Raw genomic sequence first — 27,702 nt, 5'->3', positions numbered from 1 at the left:
TCTACCTGAATTCCCACCCCTTCTGGGCACGTCTACATTTTCTTCCCTCTAGGAGGAAAACCCCTTCAGGCCGGAGCACACAAATGCAGGATTCAACGATGTGCGGTACTCTGCGCTTCCATCGCCCCGTCCACCTGCGCACTTCCCAGAGCCTCCCGTTCCACTTCAGGGTAAGTGGGCGTGAGGTCTACGTTCTCGGGGGTCTTCTTTTTAGGGCGTTTGGATTTCTTCTTCGCCTCCCTTCCTCAACGAGGCTCCTCCCCAGTGGGCTGCCGTACCCTCCCTGCACGTAACCTCAATATCCATCACCCGTGCCACAGGGGCAGGAGCAGAGGCAAAAACAGGCGCGGGAATAGGCACACGAGGAGCGGCAGGGGCAGGCACATGAATAGTAAAAGAGTGCCTAAAGTAGACTCCCTAGTGCTTCGGGTGTTGGAGCAGTCCCGACGACAGTGCACCACCTCTCCGCTCGCATGACGGTCTATCCCATTGTGCTGGTCAGTAAACCCAAGTTCAGCGTCGTCCTCGCGTGCCAGCTGCATTAATAGCCGGAAAAGTATTATGTTGCGGGAATGGGGGATTCGTCTCTTAAATTTGATCTTATTTGAGTCTTATAGCAGTTATCTCTGACCTTACTTGTCCAAAGCGGTTCAGATGGGGAAGCAGGACGTCGTTGGGGATGAAAGGCTTGACGTAACCGAGGACGTTTAGTTGCGTGGGAGCTGTTTTTTGATTCCCCCTACTAAGAGCCCGGTACACCAACTCATCATTGCTCAGATAAAACACTGCCTTCTCGAACTCTTTCTCGGTGGCCGAAATACCGCCTTCTCCAACGAATCCTCCATGGCCTCCGCGCACTGTTCCAGAATAACTCCAGGACAATAAATACATTGCACCGAATGAAACAGGGCTTTGTCCGAGGGTGGAGAGGCAGCCGCCTTTGCGTAACTCCCCTGAGGGCGACTCTTTGGTGACCGGTCCGGCATGGTGCCATCATGTCCGAATCGCGAAGGATACGGCTTTGCCGGTGACCGAATAGAAATACTGGACAGAAATGTCTGGAGCTTCCCGTCGGTCCGGGCGTCCCAACATTCTCGGTCCCGAGAAGACGGAGCAAGTTACAGACGGTTCATATTCCCCTTTAATAGCTGGAATGGAGAGGATTCCTCTTTGCTAGGGCAGTAGGAAGGCACCCAGACCTTACTGCCTCTTCGCCAGAAATTCCAAGGCCAGGAAAGGCTCCGTCGGTCCTGAAGAGATAGAGACGTCACAAAAGATGCTCCGGCTCTTACACCGGCAAAGGAGGGTGATGGGGTCGTTGTCCCAATGTTAGTTGTGGAACAAAAGCATTTGTCTTTCCGTTTTCGGAGCGAAACGGCTCCCTGGCGAATTGCCAGCGGCCGCAGCTGGGAGCTACTCAGTTAGCAGCCGCGAACAGACCCAGACCAAACTGAAAGAAAAACTCAGATCAGAGCCTTCACATTAAAACAGCCACTAGCTCAAATGTCCATGAGAAATTGCGTTATCCTCCAAAGTATCTCATGAACTTTGTGCAGCAGTTTGAACTCGCATTTTTGCAGCTTAATCAGAACAGTTCCACGCTGTGTCCGACCCCGGAAGTGTGTGATGGGGACAATGAGGAGGGAATTTCTCTCTGTGCCTGAATCGGGCAGTATGTGATAGGACGCTGTGGAAGGAATTTCACCTAGTGTCACAGCCCGGAAGTGTGTGTCAGGACAGCGTGGAGAGAGCTTCAGCCTGTCACTGACTCCGGGAGTGTGTGTTATTAGACAGTGCAGTGGGAACATCACCCTGACAATGTGCGATGGCACAATGTGGAAAAAGCTTCTCACCCTGTCTCGACCAGGAAGTGTGTGATGGGACGGTGTGGAGGGAGCTTCAATCAGTGTCTGTTACCGCGAGAGTGTGAATGGATTGTGTGGAGGGAGATTCACTGTGTCTGAATCCAGGATTCTGCGATGGGACTGTGTGGAGGGGGTGGCACCCTGTATCAGATCCTTTCAGGACAGCGCAGAGGGAGCTTCACTCTGCGTGTAACTCCGTTTCTGTGTGATGGCACTGTGTGGATGGAGATGCACACCGTTTCAGATATCTGGAATTTGTCATGGGACGGTGCGGAAGGAACATTATTCTGTTGCTGACCCTGGGAGTGAGTGATGGGATGGTGCGGAGAGAACTTCACTTTGAGTCCGAAGCCGGGTGTGGGTGATGGGACATTGCGGAGGGAGCTTCAGTCCGAATCTGACCTTCAGAGTTCATGATAGGACGGTGCTGACGGAGATTCACTAGATGTTTGACACCGGGAGAATATGATGTGGATGTGCGGAAGGAGCTTCACTCTGTGCCTGACCCCAGGACTGTGCGATGGGATAGTGTGGAGGGAGCTTCACACTGTGTCAGTCCCTGGTAATTTATAATGGAACTGTCCGGAAGGAGCTATACCTTACGACTGACCCTGATAGTGTGTGATGGGCCGGTGCGTTGGAACTTCAATATGTGTCTGATCATGGTAGCTGTGACGGGACAGTGCAGAAGAAGCATTTCTCTCTTTCTGACACAGGAACTGTGTGTAAGGGGACGGTGCGTAGGTAGTGTCTGATATTAAGACTTTTTGATGGAACAATGCGGAGAGAGCTTTACACTGTCTCTGACACCTGGATAGTGTGATAGGATGCGGCTCAGGGAGCTTTACTATTAGCCTGACCCTGATAGTGTGTGATAGGACGTTGTGGATGGAGCCTCGCCCTATGTCTGACCCCAGGTGTCAGTCATGAGTTGGTCTGGAGGGAGCTTCCCACTGTGTCTGACCATTGCAATGTGTGACGGGAAGGTGCAGATTGTGCTTCACTCTGTGTCACACTCGGGGAATGTCTGATTGGACGGTGCAGAGGAAGCTTCACACTATGGCTGATCCCATGATTGTTGGATGGCAAGGCGTGGAGAGAGCTTCACCTTCTGCTTGAACCTGGTACTGTGTGATGGAAGTGTGTCGAGCTAGCTTCTCTCTGTGTCTAACCTGGAGATTCTGTGATGTGTCGGTGTGGAAGGAAATTCACAATGCGTATCATCCGGGGTGCGTGCGATGGAACGGTGAGGAGTGAGCTACAATCCGTGTCTGACGGAGAGAGCATGTGATGTGTCCCTGCGGAAGGAAATTCTTTGTGTGATCCAATGATTGTGTGATGAGACGTTGCGGCGGGAGCTTCACTCCATGCCTGACCCCTGGCAGTGTGTGATGTAACGGTTCCAGCGAGATTCCGACTATGAGCTACACCCTATTACTGACTGTGGTAGCGTGTGGTGGTATGGTGTGGAGGTATCTCACCCGGCATGTGTCTGATGGGACGGTGCGGAGGGAGCTTCACTGTGTTTCTGCTTCCATGTTTGTTTGATGGGATGCTGTGGAGAGCACTTCTCTATGTCTCTGAGGCTGGAGCTGAGTGACGGGACGGAACGGAGGGAGATTCATTGTCTGTCTGAATCTGGTAGACTGTAACCAGAAGGTGCGGAGGAAGATGTGTGATCTGACTGTGCAGATGGAGTTTCTCTCTGACTCTGAACAGTGGAGTGTGTGAAGCCATTGTGCGGATGGATCTTCATTCTGTGTCTGACCCCGAGAGAGTGTGATGGGACGGTGAGGAGGGAGCTTCACTTTGTCTGACCCGAGGAGTGTCATTTGCATTTGATTCGGGGAGTGCATCGCACTGCATTTGATTCGGGGAGTGCGTTATGGGATGGTGCAGAGGAAGCCTCCCTCTGTGTCTGATCCCATGATTGTTTGATGGGACAGCGCAGAGGAAACTTCTCTCTCTGCCGGACCATAGGAATGTGTGATGAGTTGGTGCGGAGGGAGCTTCACCCTGTGTCTCATACCGGCAGTTAGTGAAGGGATGGTGGGGAGGGAGCCGCACTCAGTGTCTCACTCTGGAATGGTGTGATGGGACTATGCGAAGCAGCAGTAACTTCAGGTCAATATTTCCCTTCGAATTAAACTCAAACCCGACATCAAGACAGGAAGTTACAGCAGTATATTGTTTTCATTAAAAATGTAAAAAAAAATTAAACAGCGTTTGTCCTCCGGGTATAAATAAAACGCTCAGGATTATTTTTTTGCAAAACAATAGAAGTTTATTTACACAACAAATGCACAAGGTATAGACATTCATTATTTACAAGTCATTTAGTACACTCCGATTAATATATGATTATTACCTTCAAATAAACACTGAATCCCCTGGGGTGGTGTCACTGCTGCTGGATATCCCGCCAATGTACTCATTGGGACCGCATGATCCCTTTGCAAGGAAGCGCAACAACCAGCCCTCCACTTTCCGCCACTAAGACCCGTGAATGACCATCTTGGGCAGGCCCAGGAGCGGAAGATCCTCCAGGATTTAACCCTGCACTCCCTCAATAGCAAGAATGTCCTTCCTCAAATGTGGAGACCAAAATTGTGCACAATACTCCAGATGTGGTCTCACCAGGGCCCTGTACAACTGCAGAAGGACCTCTTTGTTCTTATACTCAACTCCCCTTGTTATGAAGGCCAACATACCATTATCTTTCTTCACTGCCTGCTGTACCTGCATGTTTACTTTCAGTGACTGATGTACAGGAACACCAAGATTTCGCTGTACTTCCCCTTTTCCTAACTTGACACCATTCAGATAGTAATCTGTCTTCCTGCTCTTGCCACCAAAGTGGACAACCTCACATTTATCCTCATTAAACTGCATCTGCCATGCATCTGCCCACTCACTCAACCTGTCCAAGTCATCCTGCATTCTCCTAACAGACTCCTCATATTTAACACTGCCACCCAGCTTTGTGTCATCTGCAAATTTGCTAATGGTACTTTTAATCGCTTCATGTAAATCTTTAATATATATTGTAAATAGCTGCAGTGCCAGACCGAGCCTTGCGGAACCCCACTAGCCACTGCCTGCTATTCTGAAAAGGACCTGTTAATCCCTACTCTTTGTTTCCTGTCTGCCAACCAATGTTCTATCCATGTTAGTACCCTAACACTAACACCACTAATTTTGCCCACTAATCTCCTATGTGGGACCTTATCAAAGGCTTTCTGAAAGTCCAGGTACACTACATCGACTGGCTCTCTTTTGTCCATTTTCATAGTTACTTCCTCAAAAAATTCCAGAAGATTAGTCAAGCATAATTTCCCCTTCGTAAATCCATGCTGACTCGGACCGATCCTGTTACTGCTATCCAAATGTGCCGCTATTTCATATTTTATTATTGACTCCAGCATCTTCCCCACCACTGATGTCAGGCTAACTGATCTATAATTAACAAAAACACACACAAAATGCTGGTGGAAGACAGCAGGCCAGGCAGCATCTATAAGGAGAAGCACTATCGACGTTTCGGGCCGAGACCCTTCGTCAGGACTAACCGAAAGGAAAGATGGTAAGAGATTTGAAAGTAGTGTGGGGGGGGGGGGGGGGGGAAGTACGAAATGATAGAAGACCGGAGAGGGTGGGATGAAGCTAAGAGCTGGAAAGGTGATTGGCGAAAGTGATACAGAGCTGGAGAAGGGAAAGGATCATGGGACGGGAGGCCTCAGGGATCTATAATTCCCAGTTTTCTCTCTCGGTCCTTTCTTAAAAAGTGGGATAACATTAGCTACCATCCAATCCACAGGAACTGATCCTGAATCTATAGAACATTGGAAAATTACCAATACCTCCGCAATTTCTAGAACCACCTCCTTAAGTACCCTGGGATGCAGACTATTAGGCCCTGGGGATTCATCAGCCGTCAGTCCCATCAGTCTCCCCAACACCATTTTCTGTCTGATGTGAATTTCCTTCAGTTACTCCGTTACCCGAAGTCCTCTGGCCACTATTACGTCTGGGAGATTGTCTGTGTCTTCTCTAGTGAAGACAGATCCAAAGTACCTGTTCAATTCTCCTGCCATTTCCTTGTTCCCTAAAATAAATTCACACGTTTCTACCTTGAAGGGCCAAATTCGGTCTTAACCAACTTTTTCCTCTTCACATACCTAAAGAAGCTTTCACTATCCTCTTTTATGTTCTTGGCTGGCTTAACTTCGTACCTTAGCTTTTCTCCCCGTATTGCCTTTTTAGTAATCTTCCGTGGCTCTTTAAAAGTTTCCCAATCCTCTGGATTCCCGCTCATCTTTGCTATGTCGGACCGGGTAGAGCCCTAGATTTTCTGCAGTCAGGACCCGTAAATGACCTGGCCCAGGAACAAGCCAACCAGGAAGTTTTCCTCTTGACATGCCCCCTTCTGTACTGGGTGACGTATATGATGGGCGCGGGGGTAAAATGCAGCCAGAACTTGAGTATCCCCATCAGACACTCAAACAGGTGCTGCTCCCGATTCTCAATTAACTGACCAGCGACAACAAGTGACAGGTGGAATAAGCAGTTCCGTTTCTCACCGTCACTCTGCATCGGGGAACCGATGATTATGAAATCGCATTTCAGGGCCCTGTCTGAGATTACTGCAGATCCAGGGTCACCATCGAGGTATTCCACACTTTAACATAATTAAATCGGCCACGTTGCGGAAAGCAGCCTTCTCAGCAAAGTGAGCAGAAGGGTTCTCTCCCCGGAAAATGTAATCAAGCCCTGAGACTGAGAACCATCCCCCAACCCCCACCCCGGGCTCTTCTTGTCCGGGTAATACCCCAGGGTGTCACTTGGGGAATCACTCGATCCCGGAATTAAGTAACTGCGGGACGGCATCTGATGTCATAAAGCGCTCGGGAAAAAGCGAGGGGTTTGGCCGGGTCCATTAGAAACGGTGGAAATGAAACCCGGGAATTACACAAAGCACGCGAATACTAATGGGGATGCGGGGAATCAGCCGAAATATCCCCTTCCCGCGGGAGGGGATATTGACACATTCAGATGCTCAGAGAGTCACTCTCAGTCTGCGTCTGGAATCCTGCAGAGATCTCAGTTCCTTCTCCCCCGTCTCACTGAACTGATTCTTCCATAGCCTGAAACAGATGGGAGAATAAAGATGAAATAAACAGATTACACAACAGTGTCAGTAACAGGGGACTGGGGTTAATGTTTCAACAACAGTCACAGGCAAATATCACCAGATACACTGATATTTTATCACATTGAAGATTACATAAACACTCACTCGATCCACTCCAGACACGGGAGGGTCAGTATGAGGCGACGAAAAGCGGGGACAGATCGGTCTGTGAGAGAGTTTGATCCCAGATCCAGCCCAGTCAGTGATCGGTTTGTACTGAGAGCGGAGACGAGATCCTCGGCACCAGAATCTGTGAAACCGACGTCCTTCAGCCTGGAGATGAGGGAGAGTGAGGGCGAAGGAAACAGAGTGACCGGAAACGGTACAAATCTCCAGTGTTTATCAGGAACACAATTACTGATCACATTAATGTTCAGTGTCTTAAACACAGTGACTGTAAACACAATCTCCTACAGTTTGGTACTTACACTAATGTATGTATTTTACACTCCGGGTTCCTCAGAGCCACAGACACCAGTTTCACTCCTGAATCTCCCAGTTTATTATGACTCAGGACGAGCTTCATCAGTGATAGGTTTGTACTGAGGGCGCAGGCGAGATTTTCTGCGCCAGAAACAGTGAGACCGACCTTCCACACCCTGGAGATGAGAGAGAGTGAGGGTGAAGGACACAGAGAGACAGGAGACGGTACAAATCCTCAGTGTTTATCAGTAAAACAATTACTGATCACATTAATGTTCAGTGTCAGACATTCAGTGACTGTAAACATAATCTCTCACAGTCTGGTACTTACTCCAGTTTCTGTATTTTACTCTCCGGGTTCCTCAGAGCCGCAGACACCAGTTCCATTCCTGAATCTCCCAGTTCATTCTGCCCAAGTCTAAACCCAAACAGACAGATTGATGAACAAAGTTATTCAAACCGTGGGTCTGAGGGAATTTCTCTCAGTCGGATATTTCAAGAAACATTAAACCCTTCAGTAAATCACTGATCGGAGTTCCCATCACTGTCAATGTCCCTCACTGTCCAGCTCCAGGAGATTCACTGAATTTCAGTAATTTAGTCTGTAAACTCTCTATATTCTGTCTCATTCCACGACAGAGAGCGAAATGTTCCTGACCTGTGAGAGTCGGAAGGGTTGGAGAAAATCCCACTATGAAAACAAGTTGTGCGGGGAAATGTACAAGGGAGATGGCGGAAGTGATCCCCACTGGTGGAAAAGGAAAATGAAGAGACATCGCTCATGGGAAGAGAGATTTTTGAGAAGCAATCGGATGAGAAGAGATATCCCATAGGAGGATGGGGAATAGGGAAGTGAGATTTCATAGAGAGAATGGGGACAACGAAAAGGATCCCATAGGATGATGTCAGATGTGAAGCTGAGTTCGGAAAAGAGAAGAAGGGAATGGGAAGAAAGATTCAGCAGCCGGAAGGTGGATTGGGAAGAGAGATCCCCAAAGCAGGAGAGGGAGTGGTAAGAGTGCTCCCACAAGTGGAAGGGGGCGGGGAAGAGATATCCCACAGCAGGGAAGGGGAATATAGATTCGATAAGAATTGTAATGGGAAGAGAGAACCCACCAAAGAAAGTGGAACATGAATTCCACAGGAATATTGTGCAATGGGGAAGAGGGAGGTCCCGCAGGAAGAAGGGGTATGGGGAGGAGAGATCTGACAGGCCGATGGGGTATGTGCTGGAGAGATTCGAAAGCATGTCGGGAATGGGGAAGAACTATCCCCAGAGGAGGATCGTGATCCAAAAAGATTATCCCAGAAGGGCGGGGATGCTGATATAGTTCGCATCTGAGGGGTAGGTGTGAAGTGAGTTCAAAAATCGGAAGAGGAGATGCCCACTTGGAGAAGTGGTATAGGTGGTGAACAAAGTTGAACAGATGGGGTGATGGTGATATTCATACACGAAGAAGGGTAGAAGGAAGTTCTCAGAGGTATTTCTTTCCGTCTCACTGGGACACTGAACTCTCTTGTCATTTACCGGGAATATATTGCGAAGCCTCGAAGTCCCTGGTACAGGCAATGTCGGTCTCGCTGTCCGGAACAGTAAGAAGGGTCATTTTCAATGGACGTGTCACAGGCAGTGAGAACAACGGCTATTCCTGTGATTTTCTACAATGCAACCAATCGCTGTTTTGCTCACTGATATTACGAATTTTTCAACATCTCTTTGCAAGAAACCACAGTCCTTGGGGAAGTACTGGCTGATTCTCTGCGCACTTATCACCATTCTCCACAATCTCATTTTCTACGTAAATCCCTTTACATTGAAACAACACAATGGAGCAGTTTCACAGTTCAGAGTGAGAGATAAATCAAGTTACCTCAACTCCTGGCACTTGTGCAGCCCGGGTCCCAGCCGTTGGATTCCCTCACACTGAATGCGGCAGCGAAACAGGTCGAGGTGTTTTATTGTATCACAGAGTCCGATGACATGAGACAGGACCGCGCAGTCAATCGGGGTCAGTGTCATTCCACTGAATGAAAGAGTATCCACAGATCCCAGTGCGGCCTGAGCCAGCCCACTATTCTGAGACTCAAACAGGTAGTGCAATGTGTTCAGGAGGCTCCTTCTACGAGCTTCACTCGATGTGTTTCTACTCTGACGTTTAACCTCCTCCTTCACCCAGTCAATCACCTGGCAGGTTGTTTGATGAGGAAATGGGCCCAGAAACTCCCCCAGGCCCCGAGCTGTCATTGGGGAGGAGAGACCAGCAACAAAACGGAGAAATACCTCAAATCGCCCATCAGTCGTGTTGTGGGCTTCAGTGAGGAATTTCAGGATATCCCCGGGATGTGGATTCAGGAATTGCGCGACTGCAGCTACAAACTCTTGGATGGTGAGGTGTGGGAATGTGTACACCACACACCGGGCAGAATCGTCTCTTTCGCAAAGCTCCATCAGAAACCCGGACAGGAACTGGGAAGGCTGCAGATTGTACTTAATCAAATCTCCGTCTGTAAACACAATCTTCTTCTCGGACACTCCTCTGAAGGCCATCTGACCAACCCTGAGTAACACATCACGGGGGTTCTCAATCTCACGGCCGTGGTTTTTCAGGATGTGGTAAATATAGTTGGAGTACAGTTGGGTGATGGTCTTGGGAACTCGCTGCGGGTCGCTATCTCTTCGTGTGAAGAAGGGGCCCAGTGCCAGAGCGAGGATCCAGCAGTAGGAGGGGTTGTAGCTCATGGTGTACAGGATCTTGTTCTCCTCCACGTGTTTGAAAACAGCTGCCGCCACCGTCTGCTCTTCAAAATGCCTGAAGAAATATTCCTTTCGTTCCTCACCAACAAATCCCAGGATTTCAGCCCGGACACTGATCTCCGCCTTTTCCAATAAATGTAACGCCGTGGGTCGGGTTGTCACCAGCACTGAACACCCTGGGAGCAGCTTGCCCTGGATTAAACTGTACACAATGTCGGACACTTCACACCACCACTCGGGATCTGGGCACTGGTGCTTGGGTTCTGTGTCTCTCCGGCTGTCAGCAAAATCGATTTTGTGATTGAATTCATCCAAACCATCGAATATAAACAGCAATCCCTCTGGGTTCTTCCATACCTCTCTCAGGATATTCCCAAAGTAAGGATAGTGATCCAGAATTAATTCCCTCAGGTTTACTCTATAGTCAATGAAATTTAAATCCCTGAATTTGAAAGTAAAGACAAACTGGAATTGTTGGTATATTTTCCCCGTGGCCCAGTCATAAACAATCTTTTGTACCATTGTGGTTTTCCCGATCCCCGGGACTCCGGCCACTGCTGCTGAACTCCCAGATTTTGATTTACTCCGGGAAAAGCTGCTCTGGAACAACTGATCGGTCCGGATTTTTTCCAGCTCTCCAGAGAGATGTTTCTCTCTCCACTCCTCGTGGTCTCGGCCTCTTGCCAGCAGCTCATGTTCCACCAGTCTCCGATCTCGAACAGTAGAAATGACCGTGAGCTCAGCGTACCGATCAACCAGCTGGAAAACCTTCACCTTCTCCCTCATCAGGATCGTGTTCACTCTCAATGTTTCAGTTTGTGCCCGCAGAGTCTCCTTGTGTTCCTGTTGAACATCTTCCATGGGAAAAAAAAGATAAAATGATCATATTACACTTGTCAAAAACATAGCATGAAGACTCCAAATGGATGCCTGTACTAATACTACAAAAATTCAAAGTGTCTATGGATGCCAGAGTGGACAATAAAACCTGGTTCATAGACAAAGGTCACGTCAGTATTCAATGACCAAGAAAATATCTGACTTGTAGAATATGATATTCAGCGAGCAGTGAAGGTGAAAATTACACATCCTACCACTCTCCGTAATGGCGCATGTGATTTTCCAGAGTCTCTTTCTGATATCCAGTGATTCTTTCAAGATCTTCACTAATGACTCCTTACAACCTATTATTGGTTGATGGGCCACTCTGAGTATTTGGTGGGCTCATCTCTCATATCTCATCACCATGACGCTCCTCAACTCTCAGCAAGCCCCTTTCAACCAACACCACACTAAGCTTTCTGCAATGAATTCACTCGATAATGTTCTGAACTAACAGTTTTAATTCCTGTTTGTTCACAATGTCTGTAAACAGCTTCAACGCAAAATAATTTTTAAAAAAACATGGACTTTTGCTACTTCAGTTTGGCAATTCTGCTTCTCCACATTTTCCAGAATTCCACTGAATGTCCTGGATCTAAACTATACACTCCATTCCTCATTCTCTTCCTAGAATCTTCATAATTGCTGTATTTGTTATCCAGGACATTGCACACATAAATCAGGACAGCATTTGGAAGATATGAGATGACTTACTTGAGAAAATCCATATGGATTTACTTTCTCAATAGGCCTTGCATGGGGTACCTTATCAATTCCATATTCACTGCATCTACTGCTCTTCCTTCATGAATGTATTTAGTCACATCCTCAAAAAAATTCAATCAGGCTCGTACGGCATGATCTCCCGTTATCAAAGCCACGCTGACGATTCCTAACCATATTATACCTCTCCGGATGTTCATAAATGCTGCCTCTCAGGATCTTCTCCATCAGCTTACCAACCACTGATGTAAGATTCACTGGTCTATAATTTCTTGGGCTATCACTACTCCATTTCATGAATAAAGGAACAACATCCGCAACCCTCCAATCCTCCGGAACCTCTCCTGTCCCTGTTGATGATGCAAAGATCATCGCCAGAGGCTCAGCAATCTCCTCCCACAGTAGCCTGGGTACATCTCATCTGGTCGCGGCAACTTATCGAACTTGATACTTTCCAAAAGCTCCAGCGCATCTTCTTTCTTAATATCTACATGGTCAAGCGTTTTAGTCTGCTGCAAGTCATCATTACTATCACTAGGATCCTTTTATACAGTGAATACTGAAGAAAAGTATTTATTAAGTACCTCTGCTATTTCCTGTGGTTCCATACACACTTTCCCACTGTCACACTTGATAGGTCCTCTTCTTTCATGTACTATTCTCTTGCTCTTCATATACTTGTAGAATGCCCTGGGGTTTTACTTAATCCTGCCCGCCAAGTTCTTCTCATGTCCAGTTCTGGCTGTCTTAATTTCCTTTTTAAGCTCCTTCCTGTTAGCCTTATAATCTTCCAGATCTCTAACATTATCTCGCTCTCTGAACCTTTTGTAAGGTTTTTTTTTTCTTCTTGACTAGATTTATTATAGTCTTTGTACACCACGGTTCCTGTACCCTACCATAACTTCCCTGTCTCATTGCAACTTATCTATACAGAAATCTACACAAATATCCCCTGACTATTTGCAACATTTCTTCCGTACCTTTCCCTGAGAACATCTGTTCCTAATTTAAGCTTCCAATTCCCTGACTGATAGCCCCATAATCACCCTTACTCCAATTAAACGCTTTCCCAACTTGTCTGTTCTTATCTCTCTCCAATGCTATTGCAAAGAAGATAGAATTGTGATCACCATCTCCAAAATGTTCTCCCACTGAGAGATCTGACACCTGATCAGTTCCATTTCACAATACCTAATCAAGTACAGCCTCCCTTATAGGCTTATCTACATACTGTGTCAAGAAACCTTTCTGAACACACCAAACGAATTCCACCCCACCTCAACCCCTCGCTCTAGGGAGATGCCAATCGATATTTGGGAAATTAAAATCTCCCATCACGACAACTCTGTTGCTATTACACCTCTGCAGGATCTGTTTCTCTGTCTGGTCCTCGTTATCCCTGTTATTATCGGGCAACCTATAAAAAACGTCCAGTAAAGTTTTTGAACACTTCCTGTTCCTAACATCCACCCACAGAGAGGTCAATACCTCGATGGCGTCCTCCTTTTCTGCAGCCGTAACACTATCTCTGATCAACAGTGCCACACTCCCACCTCTTTTGCCTCCCTCCCCGTCCTTTCTGAAGCATCTACAACCGGGCACTTGAAGTAACCATTCCTGTCCCTAAGCAATCCAAGTCTCTGTAATGGCCACCACATCATATCTCCAAGTGCTGATCCACGCTCTCAGCTTTTCCGCTTTGTTCAAAACACTCCTTGCGTTAAAATAGACGCATCTCAAACCTTCGGTCTGAGCGCGTCTCTTCTCCATCACCAGCCTATCCTCCCTCACACACTGTCGCCTAGCTTTCTCTATTTGCGAGCAGTCTCCCCAGTCTCTTCAGTTTGGTTCCCACCACCCCCTCCCCCAGCAACTATAGTTTAAACTCTTCCCTGTAGCCTTAGCAAACCTCCCCGCCAGGATATTGGTCCCCCTGGGATTCAGGTGCATCCCATCTTTTTTGTACAGATCACACCTGGCCCAAAAGAGGTCCCAGTGATCCAGAAATCTGAATCCCTGCCCCATTGTCCAATCCGTCAGCCACGCATTTATCCTCCAGCTCATTCTATTCCTATTCTCACTCTTACATGGGACAGACAGTAATCATGAGATTACTACTTTAGCGGTCCTGCTTCTCAACTTCCTTCTTTACACCCTGTAGTCTTTTTTTTCAGGATGTCCTCCCTTTTCCGACCTATGTCATTGGTACCACGACCTCTGGCTGTTCTCCCTCCCACTGCAGGGTACCTTGGATATGATTTGAAACATCCCGGATCCTGGCAACTGGGAGGCAAACTACAATCCGAGTTTCTTTCTTGCGTTCACAGATTCTGACCGCCTCACTATAGAGTCCCCTATCACTACTGCTTCCCTCTTCTTTTCCTTACCCATCTGAGCCACAGGGCCGGACTCTGTGCCAGAGGCACGGCCACAGTAGCTTCTCCCAGGTAGGCTGTCTCCGCCCCCCCCCCCCCCCGCAGTATTACTCAAGCCCGGAGTACTTATTGTAAAGGGGTACAGCCACAGGTGTACTCTCTGGTACCTGACTCTTCCCTTTCCCCCTCCTGACCGTGACCCACTTGTCTGGCTCCCGTGTCCCCGGTATGACTACCGGCCGGTAACTCCTCTCTATCACCTCCTCACTCTCTCTGACCACGCGAAGGTAATCGAGCTGCATCTTCAGTTCCCCACCGTTGCCCGTTAGGAGCTGCAGCTCAACACACCAGGTGCAGATATGGCCGTCCGGGAGGCTAGAAGACTCCAGGACCTCCCACATCTGACACTAAGCACAGAAAACTGGTCTCACACACATACTTCCTCCTTTCCGCAAATAACAAATTTTAAACCTACCTTGCTTCGTTCCGATACCGCCTGAACCCGTTGAGCCAAAACCTTATCACTCTGCTACCTCTCATCCGCTGCCCGCTTGATATGACGGTCTTCTTTCGCGCTCTACTGGCAGACGTCACGTGCCTGCTCAGTCTTGCCTCTATTTTACCCCGAGTAGTAAAAACTCTCTCCGATCCCGAAATCAGTCGTTCACTCGCAGTCTTATTGCTCTTAATCAAAAACCGTTGAAGATTCCTTGCCTTTTTAAACATTTCGCGCTCTACTGGCAGACGTCACACGCCTGCTCAGTCTTGCCTCTATTTTACCCCGATTTGCAAAAACTGTCTCCGCTTCTGAAATCTGCCTTTCACTCGCCGTCTTCTTGCTCCGTATCAAAAGGGTTTGTAAGTCATGAAGATTTTTGGCTGAGGGAGTCGTTCAATTTAATTCTTTGGCTAATAAGCTGTTCACCTATTGGGATATATTGGAACGTTATAAATAGAAACTAGTAAACCGGAAATGAAGCCGTCTTACATTTGCAACATAATTTGGAGACGTTTGAAGCTATGAAGCAGGTTAACAGGACTGTGGTTGATAAAGGTTGATATTGTTGTAAAAATAGACGCGTTCGGAAGTAATTGCATTTTCATGGACGCTAGGAATCTGAGATGACAAAAATTGAATTAGATTTCTTAACCTGGGCGCTGATTTATTTGGACTATGGCGCTTTATACGATCTTAAGACATAGGAGCAGAGATGCGCTATTTAGCCTATCGAGTCTGCTTCGCCATTCCATAATGGCTAACCCCAGATCCCACTCAGTCCTATACCCCTGCCTTCTCGACATATCCTTTGATGCCCTGACCGATCAGCAAACGATCAGTTTTCTTATCTCTCTTCTAATTTCTGTCTCTGAAACTGCACCTGGAGCCATACTACTGGTTTTGACATCAGTCAGTGATAATGGTAGATTCCCAACTCTTGTTTATTAACGTAATGATCAATAAATGTAAGTTGAAGTAACAAATCTGAGAGATCTCAATTAAAATGTCTACGTTATTGTTTTGAAGAAGATGTCGTTCATTTAATCGCGAACTGAAAACCAACTTACAAAATAACTTAGTCCCTTCCTTGCAGAAAGGGAGTGACCGTTTCAAGTTCATTTATACCAAGATCTCGAAACAGATGGCAGGAGATACTGGAGCAGATAAATAAATTTAGCTGATAAGAATAAGTGTAGTGTATTTGCAGAGGATTTTTACTTCTCCAAAATAAGCCTGGATTGCCTTATAATAACGGCTTGGAGAGGATGTAATTTTTAAAGTGTGTCGAGGAGAGGGTGCACAGATAATCATACCAGAAAAGGGAAGATCTGGTCCTGTCGATTTAAAGAATGTAACAGGGCATGGTGTTAAATATGACGATTAAGTTGAGCTTCATAGCAGTTATGGAAAAGAGAAAAAAGATGCATTAGACATAGACATCCTGAAATAACGGATAGATGATTTCGATGAGATACGATAGCGCTGGAAGCAGATCATTCCACGCAAGTTTTCACCCAATTTACAGGAGTCATCGTAATGCAAATATTGTGAGTCTGGCGCCAATGTGTACCAGTAAGCAGGAAAGTAGACAATTATAAGGAACCTTGAAAATTAAGCATTATCAAGGGTTCTGCATCCTAAAAAGAGGTGAAAGGAAGATATCGACAATAAAATGTATTGGCAATTATAGAAAAATGAAGAGTAGAGGAGACGCACTTGAAAAGATTCATGAGAACATTCTGGGATGTGACATAACGATGTTAAAGAAACGCGCAAAAACAACATATTAAGTATATTAAGGTAAGTGCAACCGACTACTGAGCAGACCAATTTCGAATTTAACAACAATAATCAATCCCAGAGTAGGATTTTTGTACTCCGAAATAATATGAAAAAATCTTCTTCGTGGGATTAAGAAGCCTCCAAATGTCCACTAAGTTATACGATTCCATGAGGTTATTAAGTGTTACACTGTTTTTAAATAAACAAACTTGGGGACGTTGTCTACCTAGGAGGGAGTCTCAGATGCAATTGAAGTCTCCACCTGCAATTATGTTAGAGTCAGACAAATTAGGCATGGCCTTAAGGAGGTTCTGAATAAAAAATTATATTATCAAAGTTGGGCCCGTACACATTTACTAGCGTCAATGGTATGGAGTTTAATATTCCACTTACTATTACATATGTGCCCCTCAGGTCAGCGATAGCTTGTGTGTCGATAAACGGTATGTTATTTTTTGTTTTTAGGATTGCAACACCTCTAGTTTATGTACTAAAATCCGAGCGGTAGACCTGAGATGCCCAGCAGGGACAAAGCACTTTCGCTGCTGTTTTCTTAATGTGCGTTTCTTTGAGAAAACAAATATCAGATTTGAGTGTAAGATGTGCATACATCTCCCCTCTCTTTAGTGGACTATTCATCCCTCGTACATTCCAGGTGACAAGTTTAATCTCACCAATGCTGTGCATATGCGGGTTAGTAGTCATGTCTTCTGCTTAACCAAAAAAAAGCCTTATGGTTGTGGCGTAACACAAACAGTAACTCGAACAAACAGATGTGCTGTAACAACTCCGACAGAAACACAGAAAAACCCTCCCGAAAATAAAAACACACAAGGAGTAGTACTTCCATACCCCTGACCTAGAGTCAACGTTATATCCAAGAGCCAAAACTTGGCCCGGAATAGCGAGATAGCTACACATTGTTTACTAAACACGGGAGAAACACCTCTTCACAAATACAGTATGAAATAGATAAATAAACGGTAACAATTAGCACTCACCCACATCTAAGTTCCTCATGCACTGAACATGACAAAGTTATATCGGATCATGCTTCTGTGCCCCTTATACTTGAATTGAACCACAAAAGAGGTGAATATAGTAGGCATTTAAATAATGCTTTGCTAAAGGATAAGGATTTTTGATCTTATCTTTCAGATAAGATAGATCTATACTCAAGCACCAATGATGTGGGCGGTGTTGATGTTTCCACTCTTTGGGAGGCCATGAAGGCGGTTATTAGAGGTTGCATAATAGCATATGAGACAGCGGAAAAAAAAGATTTAAGAAAATGTTAACTGAAGTAGGTGATCAGTTTGCAAATCAGGAATTTTCTTGCAAAATACACCATCGCGCAGCATTACTTAATAAGATTACTGCCTGACGGTATGAGTATAATTCTATAATGTCCAAGAGTGTTTGAAAACCACTGACACAAGTCAGACAGAGCTATTTTGAGCTTGGTGAAAAGCCCCATAAGTTATTAGCTCGCCGGTTAAGAGAGATGCAGTCTTCCAGAGCCATAAATCGTATAAAGGCGAAAGATGGCATTTTATTGACGGACCCGGAAATAAATTAAGTGTTTGCGGAGTTCTATGCTAATGTTTACCAATCACAAGGCGGTCCGGACGCAGAAGCCATGGAAGCATCTTTTGATAATATGAATCTGCCCACGCTGTCAATAGATTCAGTAAATGCTCTTGATGCTGATATAAGCCTAGATGAGATTAAGAGGGTTATCTCCTCCCTTCCCAATAATAAGGCAGCGGGTCCGGATGGTTTTTGCATGGAATTCTTCAAAGTATTTGCTCCAAAATTGTCGCCTCTGCTCTTACGAATGTTGAAACATTCTAGGCTAGCTTCCAGATTGCCACCCACTTTATGTAAAGCCATTGTCTCCCTGATTGCAAAAGCAGGCCGTGATCCCGAGCTGGTTACGTCATATCGCCCCATTCCGCTGCTGCCCACTGAAACTAAAATTCTTGGGAAAGTCCTGACCAATAGGTTAAAACAACGCATTTGTTCCATCATTCTTCCACACCAAACTGGCTTTATGCCAGGTAGACATATGTATTTTAATCTGCGTCGTCTTTTCAATACTTTATATGCAAAGCATGCAGAAGAGGCTGTAGTCATCTCATTAGATGCGCAACGTGCGTTTGACCAAGTGGAATGGTCATATATGGTGTTTGCACTTGGGAAATTTGGATTTGGGCCATTCTTCATTAATTGGATAGAGATAATTTATTCACACCCATCTGCTTCAATAATCACTAATCAGAATATTTTCTTCCCTTTTGCAATTCATCGTGGGACTCATCAAGGCTGTCCCCTTTATCCGTTTTTGTTTGCAGTTATCATTGAGCCACTGGCTGTTTGCATCAGACAGGACCCTTTGATATCTCCCATTGATATGCATAGACATAAACATCACCTTTCATTATACGCTGACGATTTCCTTTCATATATCTCCAGCCCACACACATCAATACCAGTCCCTCTGTCTATAATTAATAATTCTGGTAGTTTCTCAGGTTTCTCTATTAATTGAGATAAGAGTGAAATAATGGCAGTCAGTGCAGTGGTTAATACAGAGTATTTACAGTCTATTCCCTTTAAAATAATTTATGATAACTTTTCCTATCTTGGTGTGACTATTACAAAAAAACAAATGATCTTTTATAAGTGCATTGGCGAAACAAAGTTGAGCAGGTTAAACACAATATTGACTTTCGGAAAACCCTTCCAATTTCTTTTGTGGGGGGGGGGGGGGTGGTTAACGCAATCAATATGATTGCACTGCCACGATTTCTTCATCTTTTCTAGTCAGTTCCATGTTTTATTCCTCTGTCATATTTTACGCAATTGGATTAATTTATTATACCCTTCATTTGGAATTATAAAGCAATTAAGTATTACTAAAAATACTTGTCAAAGCCCAAGGAGGCAGGTGGGTTTGCCCTGCCGAACATTAAAATGCATTACTGGGCCGTCCACCTATCTATTCCTGCATGGTGGAAAAAATGGCCCACCCTCTACCTCAGAGTCGTGCCTGGCATGGTTACTCATAGAGCGAATGTATTGTAAGAAGACAGGTATATGGAGGAATTTAAGGTGAGGGGTTATATGGGAGGCAGGGTTTGAGGGTCGGCACAACATTATGGGCTGAAGGGCCTGTAATGAGCTGTACTGTTCTATTATCTATGCTCTATTAAGATTTCCTTAGCAGTTCTCCTTAACAGCCCCACTGCAGTTAATGAGTCACATTTTAGTAACAGCTTCGTGGTCGGCAGCACTATAAGAATTTGGAAGCAAATTCAAGTACACATTAAGGCCCCAAAATTTTATATTGACAGTCCGATCTGTGACAATCATTCCTTTTTGCCTGGCCTGAATGGTACTGTTTTTTTTCCCCCCACCTGGAAACAGACAGGCATCTATAGCCTGGGCAAGGTTTTTTTTTAATATGGGAGACCAGCTGTTGCCCAAGCTGCAAGTATCCCCTCTCCACGCCACTGATGTTGTCCAAGGCAAGGGCATTAGTGTAGTATAGGTGACCTATATATTGATGGAAACTTTGGCTCATTTGTGCAGTTACAGCAGTTTACAATATTCCTGCCTCTAGATGTTGTAGATATTTACAAATTCGAGATTATGTTCGGAAATATATACCTAACTACGAGGTTTTAGACAAACAAGAGTCCCTGGAAGCAATAAATAAATTTGAAATTTACTCGTAGTGCGGTATCATATTTTTTATCAGATCCTACATAATGGAGCTTGCGTGAATACTGCAAATCTTAAACAGGCATGGGTGGATAAAATGGGTTTAAAAATGGCAGAGGAGGTCTGGGATGAGTGTTTAAAGTCAACGTCCGACACAGACCCATACAGTTTAAAACATTACATTAACTCCATTATTCCAAAGGAAAGTTGCACAGCTTCTACCCTGATGTTTTGCCAGTTTGTAATAGATGTAAATCTGTGCACAGTAACTTGTCACATTCATTTTGGTCATGTTGCAAGCTTTATGCACACTGGAAAATTATTGTTCACTATTTTTCTGTGGCCTTTGGGAAGCGATGGAAACCAAACCCGCTCATAGCCATCTTTGGAGCAAGAAGCTCCCTACCGTCAGCCAATAAGTATGAAAAACCGGCTGTATTGTTTGAAATGGTGATTGTTAAGAAGTTAATCCTGCAAATGTAGAAAATAGACTCTGCCTACGTACGATCTGTGGCTGAGAGAACTGGCAAATACTTTACATTCGGTTAGACTGAGACTGTGTAATGAGGACAGAGGGGACATCATTGAAAGGATGCGGGCCTTGTATTGGACTTTCATACCAGATGAGATTGTCTTTATATTTTTTTCTTTCATTTGCTGCTGAATATTGAATTTGATTTTGCTATTGTTGTGTGGTTGTTGTTTTTGTGGAGGTGCTTTTATTGTTTGTTAGTTTTTTGTTCGAAAATTAATAAAGACATTTTTTTAAAAGTTATTAATTTGGTAAAGGCAACAGAGGTTCAGTGTGCCACGACGCTGTAAAGAGTGTATAGGAGTTCCGTGCAGGGAAAAAAACTCTGGGGAACTATGCAAGAGTTTGTGTGTGTGTGTGTGTGTGTGTGTGTGTGTGTGTGTGTGTGTGTGTGTGTGTGTGTGTGTGTGTGTGTGTGTGTGTGTGTGTGTGTGTGTTTGCGTGGCTGCGTGTGTGCATGGGTGTATGGTGTGCGTCTGTGTGTGTATTTCTTTGTGTATGTGTGTGTGTCCGTGTGGGTGATATATTCCAGCTACAGTGGAACATTCATGCAAATTCTGGTGAGCGGGTCTCGGTCTAAAGTCCTGTTCCAGTTGTTTTGAGAAACACAGTACAGTAACAGGCCCTTCCAACCATATGCGTCGACACTGCCCTACTACACCCATGGAAAGTGGGAAGAAACCCAGACATCCGGAAGAAACACAAAATAAACACCTTACAAACAGCAGTGGGATCGCGATGCTGTATAGCTGTACACTAACCGATACTCGTTCGTGTCGTACTAAGCGTGAACGAACTTCATAGTTCTTCCACTCTGAGACAATCAGGGACTTGCCGATGTATCGTATGGCGATTCACATATCAACAATCTGTCATTGATTTTCCTGAGTACTTTTCTGGGTGTAGAAGCCTGAGTGACGCGTACATCTAGATAGCCAAAATACTGAGCTGAGTTATTTGCGCAAAGTGTCAGAAATAGTTCGAAATGTAACATAACCTCAGAATACCCATTGAAAGACAGTGATTTCCAGTCAACACCATTCTTTTCCATAAACACCGACTCCCAACTTCACAATCGCAGTTCAACTTCATTTCTGTCAAGTAATCAGTTTGAATCGTTTATTTCATCACTTACCCTTTAATTGCGAGGATAACTCACAGAAGCCTCGGGTCACATTCTTGTCTTCATACGGATCAGGACCTGTTGACATCAAAGAGCTTTCATGAAATTGGGTCCAACGTACATTTTTAAATCTGTAAAGTGCCAATCTGATTTCGGGCAGACGGTGTTATTTCACTGTACCGAGTTCTTGGATTTCCTTCAGTATCTTGTCCAACTTTGGTAACTCCTTCCTCACATCCACAAAGGATTCCCACATCACCCTGTGGGCCGGGGCGCCTTTATCCATCACCAGACTGAGGAAGAGTTTGGAACTCTCCGTCCGGTTTCTTCTCTCCACGAGCTTCGTGACTTCCTGCGAGGAACAACAGTGAAGAGCGGACGGACAGACGCCGAACGGTGATAAAAATATCTGCTCAACGACGGAACTTTCGACTAGTCTTATGGCCTAACAGCACAGGGGCAATCACCGGGCTGTGTCCTGATTCATTCTTTTATTGCACGTAAATGTACTGTCTATATTGGAACCAATACACAAAGTGCACACTATTGTTGCAGAGTGTGGTAGTCTCTTCTGTCTTATACATGGACTTGTGATGGCAATGTGAGATAGACTTTGGCGAAGAGCTTTGCGCTGCTCACCAGTCTGGGTCTCTTTCAGTATGTTGGAAGTGACATGGATGTGCTCAGTCTGAACATTTCGAACATGCATAGGGTGATGCGCTCTGCCGTCAGATACCACAGCTGGAAAGTTGAATATTTTTGAAAATATTTAATGACTAGTCAAATGACATGACTAGTCTCTGGTCCGGTCAAGATACTAGAAACAATTCACAAATTCATGTTCATGAAATTTACTGCTCTAAAGGAATCCCCCGCTGACACGAGCTGATGTGTGCTGATGTTATGTGAATACCTTGAATTAGTTCTCAGATTCTATACTGTCCTGTAAAGATGGACACAACGACGCCCTACTGGCGGCAACAAAACTCTAACTACTCGACTAATCACGCTCTCCTGGATTGCCATGACTTCAATCAGCTGTGATTTTTAGTTGTGAGTTGTTACTTTTGACCTGATATATATGCAGTGCTGTAGATGGTTCGGCAAGCTGGAATCTCAGGTGCACACGTCCGCCACGAACATTGCTGGTTCCAGTTCGCCGGCCTTGTGCTTCAAAGATAAAAATGATCTGGTGTTTGACTATTGCTGGAGTGGACATGCGGCCGATCCAAGTGGCGGGGCACGGTCCCGACAGCGAGGAATGAATCGATGTAACTGTCAGGCCAGATTAAAAAGTTTCGGATGTCGCGCCCGGTAGCGAGGGGCGAGCCAGTCTGGGCTCAAGGACCGGGTGCGACGGTGAACCTAAGTGACCGTGGACTCACTTTCCACTTTGGTGGTCTCTTCGGTTCATGTGATAATTGTTTAACCTTAGTAATTTGACGATTTTGGTACAAATTATTCAGTGACAAATTTCAGCGCTGCATTGAATAGAACCAAGAGGGTGAGCCAGACAGACCTTTGTATTCACTAACAATAAGCAGAACACTAAATGTTTCGCCGCTTACCTCATGTTCCCGTTCACTGAAATGTCCCCCACGCCTCAACGTCAAGCTGAGTCCTTCTACCTGTTCCTCAATCGCAGGCTTCAGTCTCTCTCGGTAGAACATTGTCATATGGCGCAACTGATATTCTTCGCACTGTGTCGGGAGATCTGAGATCATACATTTTGCATCTGGAAATAGAAATGTGAAAATGCAGTACTGCGCGGCATGGAGCGGAGAGCGAGTTGGTAATTCTGGCCGGAAGGAAACGGTGTTGGGAATGGTGATAACAATAATAACCTCGTTTCATTGTCATTACGATTATGAGGAAGTGGGTGCAAAATATTGCATCATCCCCCAGCGTCAGTAATTCCAGCAGAATTTCCAATATTGCCATCTTTCCTGCTGAGTATGTGCACTTGGATGACATATTAATACAGCATTCTGTTCGAACTCTTTAATCTGCCAATTCCTGGGATGAGACCAGGCTGTCAGCTGGTGGGAAAGCAGGTAAGAATCGGCTACGGTACGTCAGGGGTTATGCTTGGATTTCAAGATTAGGTCGTGATGCTGGAGAGGGTTATATGAACAAGTTTGGCTCTGAAGGTTAAGGATATTGGCCGTTCATCACCGATTTATTTATCAGCACATCACTGTTACTGATCCTCGGGTGAGATACGAAGCTGCATCCTACTCAACATATATGGGACTACAAAGGCAAGACAAAGCTACCATGTCTGCACATTACTCTCATCTTTTCAGTTGCTTTTGCTCCTTTGATCCGAGTTTCTCCCTCTTCCTAATGTGCTCAGATATCAAAATTGTTGCCAGTCTTCTGATGGAAATCGCCTGAAGTTTCTCAACACAAACAAAGCTTTATCAACAGCAAAGGCAAAAGTGCGTAGGTGTAACAAAATAAGCATGTCCATCACCATCTCGATAAGCATGTCCATCACCATCTCGATAAGCATGTCCATCACCATCTCGATAAGCATGTCCATCACCATCTCGATAAGCATGTCCATCACCATCTCGATAAGCATGTCCATCACCATCTCGATAAGCATGTCCATCACCATCATTTCCTCGGCCTCTTCAAAGCCACATGAGTCTGATGTGAGTCTGATAAATAATCGTGCTTTGCCCTCCGGATACAGGATTATAGCTCTTCATAGAGGATTAAGTCAAGATGTTTCTGTGAGAGAGGCAAAAACTGTAGGTTGATAGCAGAGTAAATTTCTTCTTTCTTTTTTATTGCACAATTAGCAAATGGGGATGCCAGGATAGTGGAATACACTTCTTGCGGGATGTGACAATGTAAGGTCTTCAGTATCCTTGACCACTGGATCTGCAAGACGTTCATCCAGCTGCAGCTTCTTACAGAGAGAATTAGGAATCTAGAGCGGGAGTTGGATAAACTCTGGAATACTTGGGAGACGAAGGATATGATTGACAGTTAATGCAAGCTTGTAGTTATACTTAAGATGCATGACACAATTAACTGGGTGACTATCAGGAGCGGCCAGTGCAGGGTATTCCTGTAGCCACTCCTCTCAGCAGCGTGTATACTGATGTTGGAAGGTTAGCCTAGTAGAGGTCATCTACATTACCGGTCTCTGCCACTGACTGGCTCTGTGAATCAGAAGAGAAGGGGAAAGACCAGGCAAATAGTAGTGCTCGGCAAATCGTTCGGTTGGGAACAGACAGGAGATTATGTAGGCTAAAACAAATTGTCATCGCAGGAATGGGCCGGTTGCCTCCCACGTGCCAGGGTCAGCAACATCTTGGATCGTTCTTAACTGGGAGGGTGAGCAGCCACAGGTCCAGGCCCACTTCATTTCCGATGACAGAAGTAGGAAGGATGACAAAGTAAGTCCGGGTGTTGAGTGCTAATGAAATGACAGGAACTACTGGGCTGTGAGCTCCAGAACATACCTGCGCCAGAAATAGGAGGATAATACAGTTTAAAACGTAGCCACCTAGATATTTCAGGAGACATGAGTTCAGATATTTCCTTCACTGGGCTTTCTTCCAGGGAAGTTGGGACCTGTACAGACCGGTCAGTTTGCACTTTAACTTGACAATCAACGGAATAATATCTTTCCGGGAAGATTATACTATTCTTTCTCCGGGACTTAAGTGGAGTTACAGGGGCCGGGAACCATTGTGCTGGGGCAGAGAGCGGAGTGTTTGTGCGGAAAATATTGCCAAGACTACAGATAAAGTCAGGAATACTAAGGCAATGCACTGTGGGAATACTGTGCAAGCAGTATAGTTCATAAGCAGGATAAGCTTACAACATGGATCGTCACGTGGAATTGTGAAATTAGTGAGATTTGGTTGCAGGACAGGCGGGACGAGCAGCTTAATATCCCTGATGTCCGTTGTTTTAGAAATGATAGAGCGAGAGGGAGCAAAGGGGAAAGTGTGGCATTACTAAACTGCGAAGGTGCCATGGAAATGCTTGGGCAGGGCAGACTGGATAGCTCGTCTGCTAAGGTATGGACTAGATTGGCCAAAGTGCTGTCGTGTTCTGTGACCATCTCCATTTTTGACCGGGAGAACACTCCACTTATTCCGATGAGAAATGAAAATCCGCAGATGCTGGAAATCAGAGCAATACACAGAAAATGCTGAAGGAACTCAACAGGCCAGAGAGGATCCGTGGGGGGAAAAAGCGCTGTCGACGTTCGGCAGGACGAAAAGTAAAAGAAAGCTAAAGGGTAGATTTAGAAGTAGGGGAGAGTGGAGAGATAAAAAAAAACACCAGGCCATATGTGAAACTTAGAGCGGTAGTGATGAATTAAGGAGCTGGGAAGTTAATTTGTAAAAGGTGGGGGAGGGGAGAACCAGAGGGAGCCGATGGCTGGGCAAGGAGATAAAGTGATGGAAATAAAAGGGGAAGGGCAACGGTGAAGGAAACGGTGGTGGGATCCCTTTGGATTTGGCGGAAATTGGAACTGGACATGGAACTGTCGGGTGATAGATGAGGACAGGATGAACTCTGTCACTGACAGGGTGGTATGAGTTTGGGGTAGCCATATAACCATAACCAGAAAAAATTACAGCACGGAAATAGGCCATATCGGCCCTTCTAGTCCGTGCCGAACGCTTACTCCCACCTAATCCCACTGACCCGCACTCAGCCCATAACCCTCCATTCCTTTCCTGTCCACATACCTATCTAATTTTACTTTAAATGACAATACCGAACCTGCCTCTACCACTTCTACTGGAAGCTCGTTTCACACAGCTACCACTCTCCGAGTAAAGAAGTTACCCCTTGTGTTACCCTTAAACTTTCTCCCCCTAACTCTCAAATCATGTCCTCTTGTTTGAATCTCCCCTACTCTCAATGGGAAAAGCCTATCCACGTCAACTAGATCTATACCCCTCATAATTTTAAATACCTCCATCAAGTCCCCCCTCAACCTACTACACTCCAAAGAATAAAGACCTAACTTGATCAACCTTTCCCTGTAACTTAGGTGCTGAAACCAAGGTAACATTCTAGTTAATCTTCTCTGTGCTCTCTCTATTTTGTTGACATCTTTCCTATAATTCGGTGACCAGAACTGTACACAATACTCCAAATTAGGCCTTGCCAATGCCTTGTACAATTTTAACATTAGATCCCAACTCCTATACTCAATGCTCTGATTTATAAAGGCCAGTATACCAAAAGCTTTCTTCACCACCCTATCCACATGAGATTCCACCTATAGGGAACTATGCACCATTATTCCTAGATCACTCTGTTCTACACAAGTGTAAGTATAAAAGGGTAAGTGCTGGCGTGCGTGAAATCGAAGAGATGCGGTTGAGGGAAGAGTTGGTGGTGGAGAAAGATAAGGTCGTTTCTTTGAAAAAGAGATCTTCTTTGCTGTAGAATGGAAAGCCTCATCGGGAGAGCAGATGCGGCGGAAAGCGAGGAATTGAGAGAACGGTATGGCGTTTTAGTCAGGTGGGACGAGGTCGAGATGATGTGAGGGTTCGTTGGTTTGTATTAGTTATCGGTGGGTAAGCTGTCTCCGGAGATAGAGGCAGTGAAATCAAGGAAGGGATGTGAGATGTTGGAACTGGACTAAAACGCAAGGCAGAAGTTGCAGTCAAAGTGGATTAAATCGACGAATTCAGTACGGGCGAAGGATGCAGCCGCAATGCAATCGTCGATGTAGCGTAGGGTAAGTGTGGTACGGTCACCGGTATAGGCTTGAAATATAGACTGTTCCACGCAGCTGACAAAGCGGAAGGCATAGCTGGGAGCCATGCAAGTGCCCAT

The 27,702-nt window shown here is 45.4% G+C and overlaps 2 protein-coding genes across 2 annotated transcripts in view; one reads left to right on the top strand and one right to left on the bottom strand.

Annotated features, from left to right (window-relative positions):
• The window catches only part of LOC140722432 (uncharacterized), a 358,127-nt gene that overhangs the window by 52,658 nt on the left and 277,767 nt on the right, over positions 1 to 27,702 (top strand). The window lies entirely within an intron of this gene.
• LOC140722409 (NACHT, LRR and PYD domains-containing protein 3-like) lies at positions 306 to 27,702 on the bottom strand. The gene is made up of 11 exons (XM_073037161.1): positions 27,561 to 27,702; positions 24,353 to 24,513; positions 23,445 to 23,576; positions 22,057 to 22,228; positions 21,889 to 21,954; positions 9,351 to 11,088; positions 7,811 to 7,897; positions 7,485 to 7,655; positions 7,162 to 7,329; positions 637 to 871; positions 306 to 536 (listed from the first exon to the last, which is right to left on the bottom strand). Exons 1-11 carry the CDS (start codon positions 27,700 to 27,702, stop codon positions 306 to 308), a joined length of 3,303 nt encoding a protein of 1,100 aa, XP_072893262.1.

This window comes from Hemitrygon akajei, unplaced genomic scaffold (genome assembly GCF_048418815.1).
Source record: "Hemitrygon akajei unplaced genomic scaffold, sHemAka1.3 Scf000077, whole genome shotgun sequence".
Lineage (NCBI taxonomy): Eukaryota > Metazoa > Chordata > Chondrichthyes > Myliobatiformes > Dasyatidae > Hemitrygon > Hemitrygon akajei.
This window is presented reverse-complemented; position numbering and strand designations above follow the sequence as displayed.

Excerpts from the sequence above, each read along its gene's own strand:
- LOC140722409 (XM_073037161.1), bottom strand. The coding sequence starts at position 27,702 with ATGGGCACTTGCATGGCTCCCAGCTATGCCTTCCGCTTTGTCAGCTGC. Across the intron at positions 21,955-22,056 it reads GAAGGAAATCCAAGAACTCG|GTCCTGATCCGTATGAAGAC; the intron begins GTACAGTGAAAT and ends TGATGTCAACAG. Across the intron at positions 7,656-7,810 it reads AGTAAAATACAGAAACTGGA|GGTGTGGAAGGTCGGTCTCA; the intron begins GTAAGTACCAGA and ends TCTCATCTCCAG.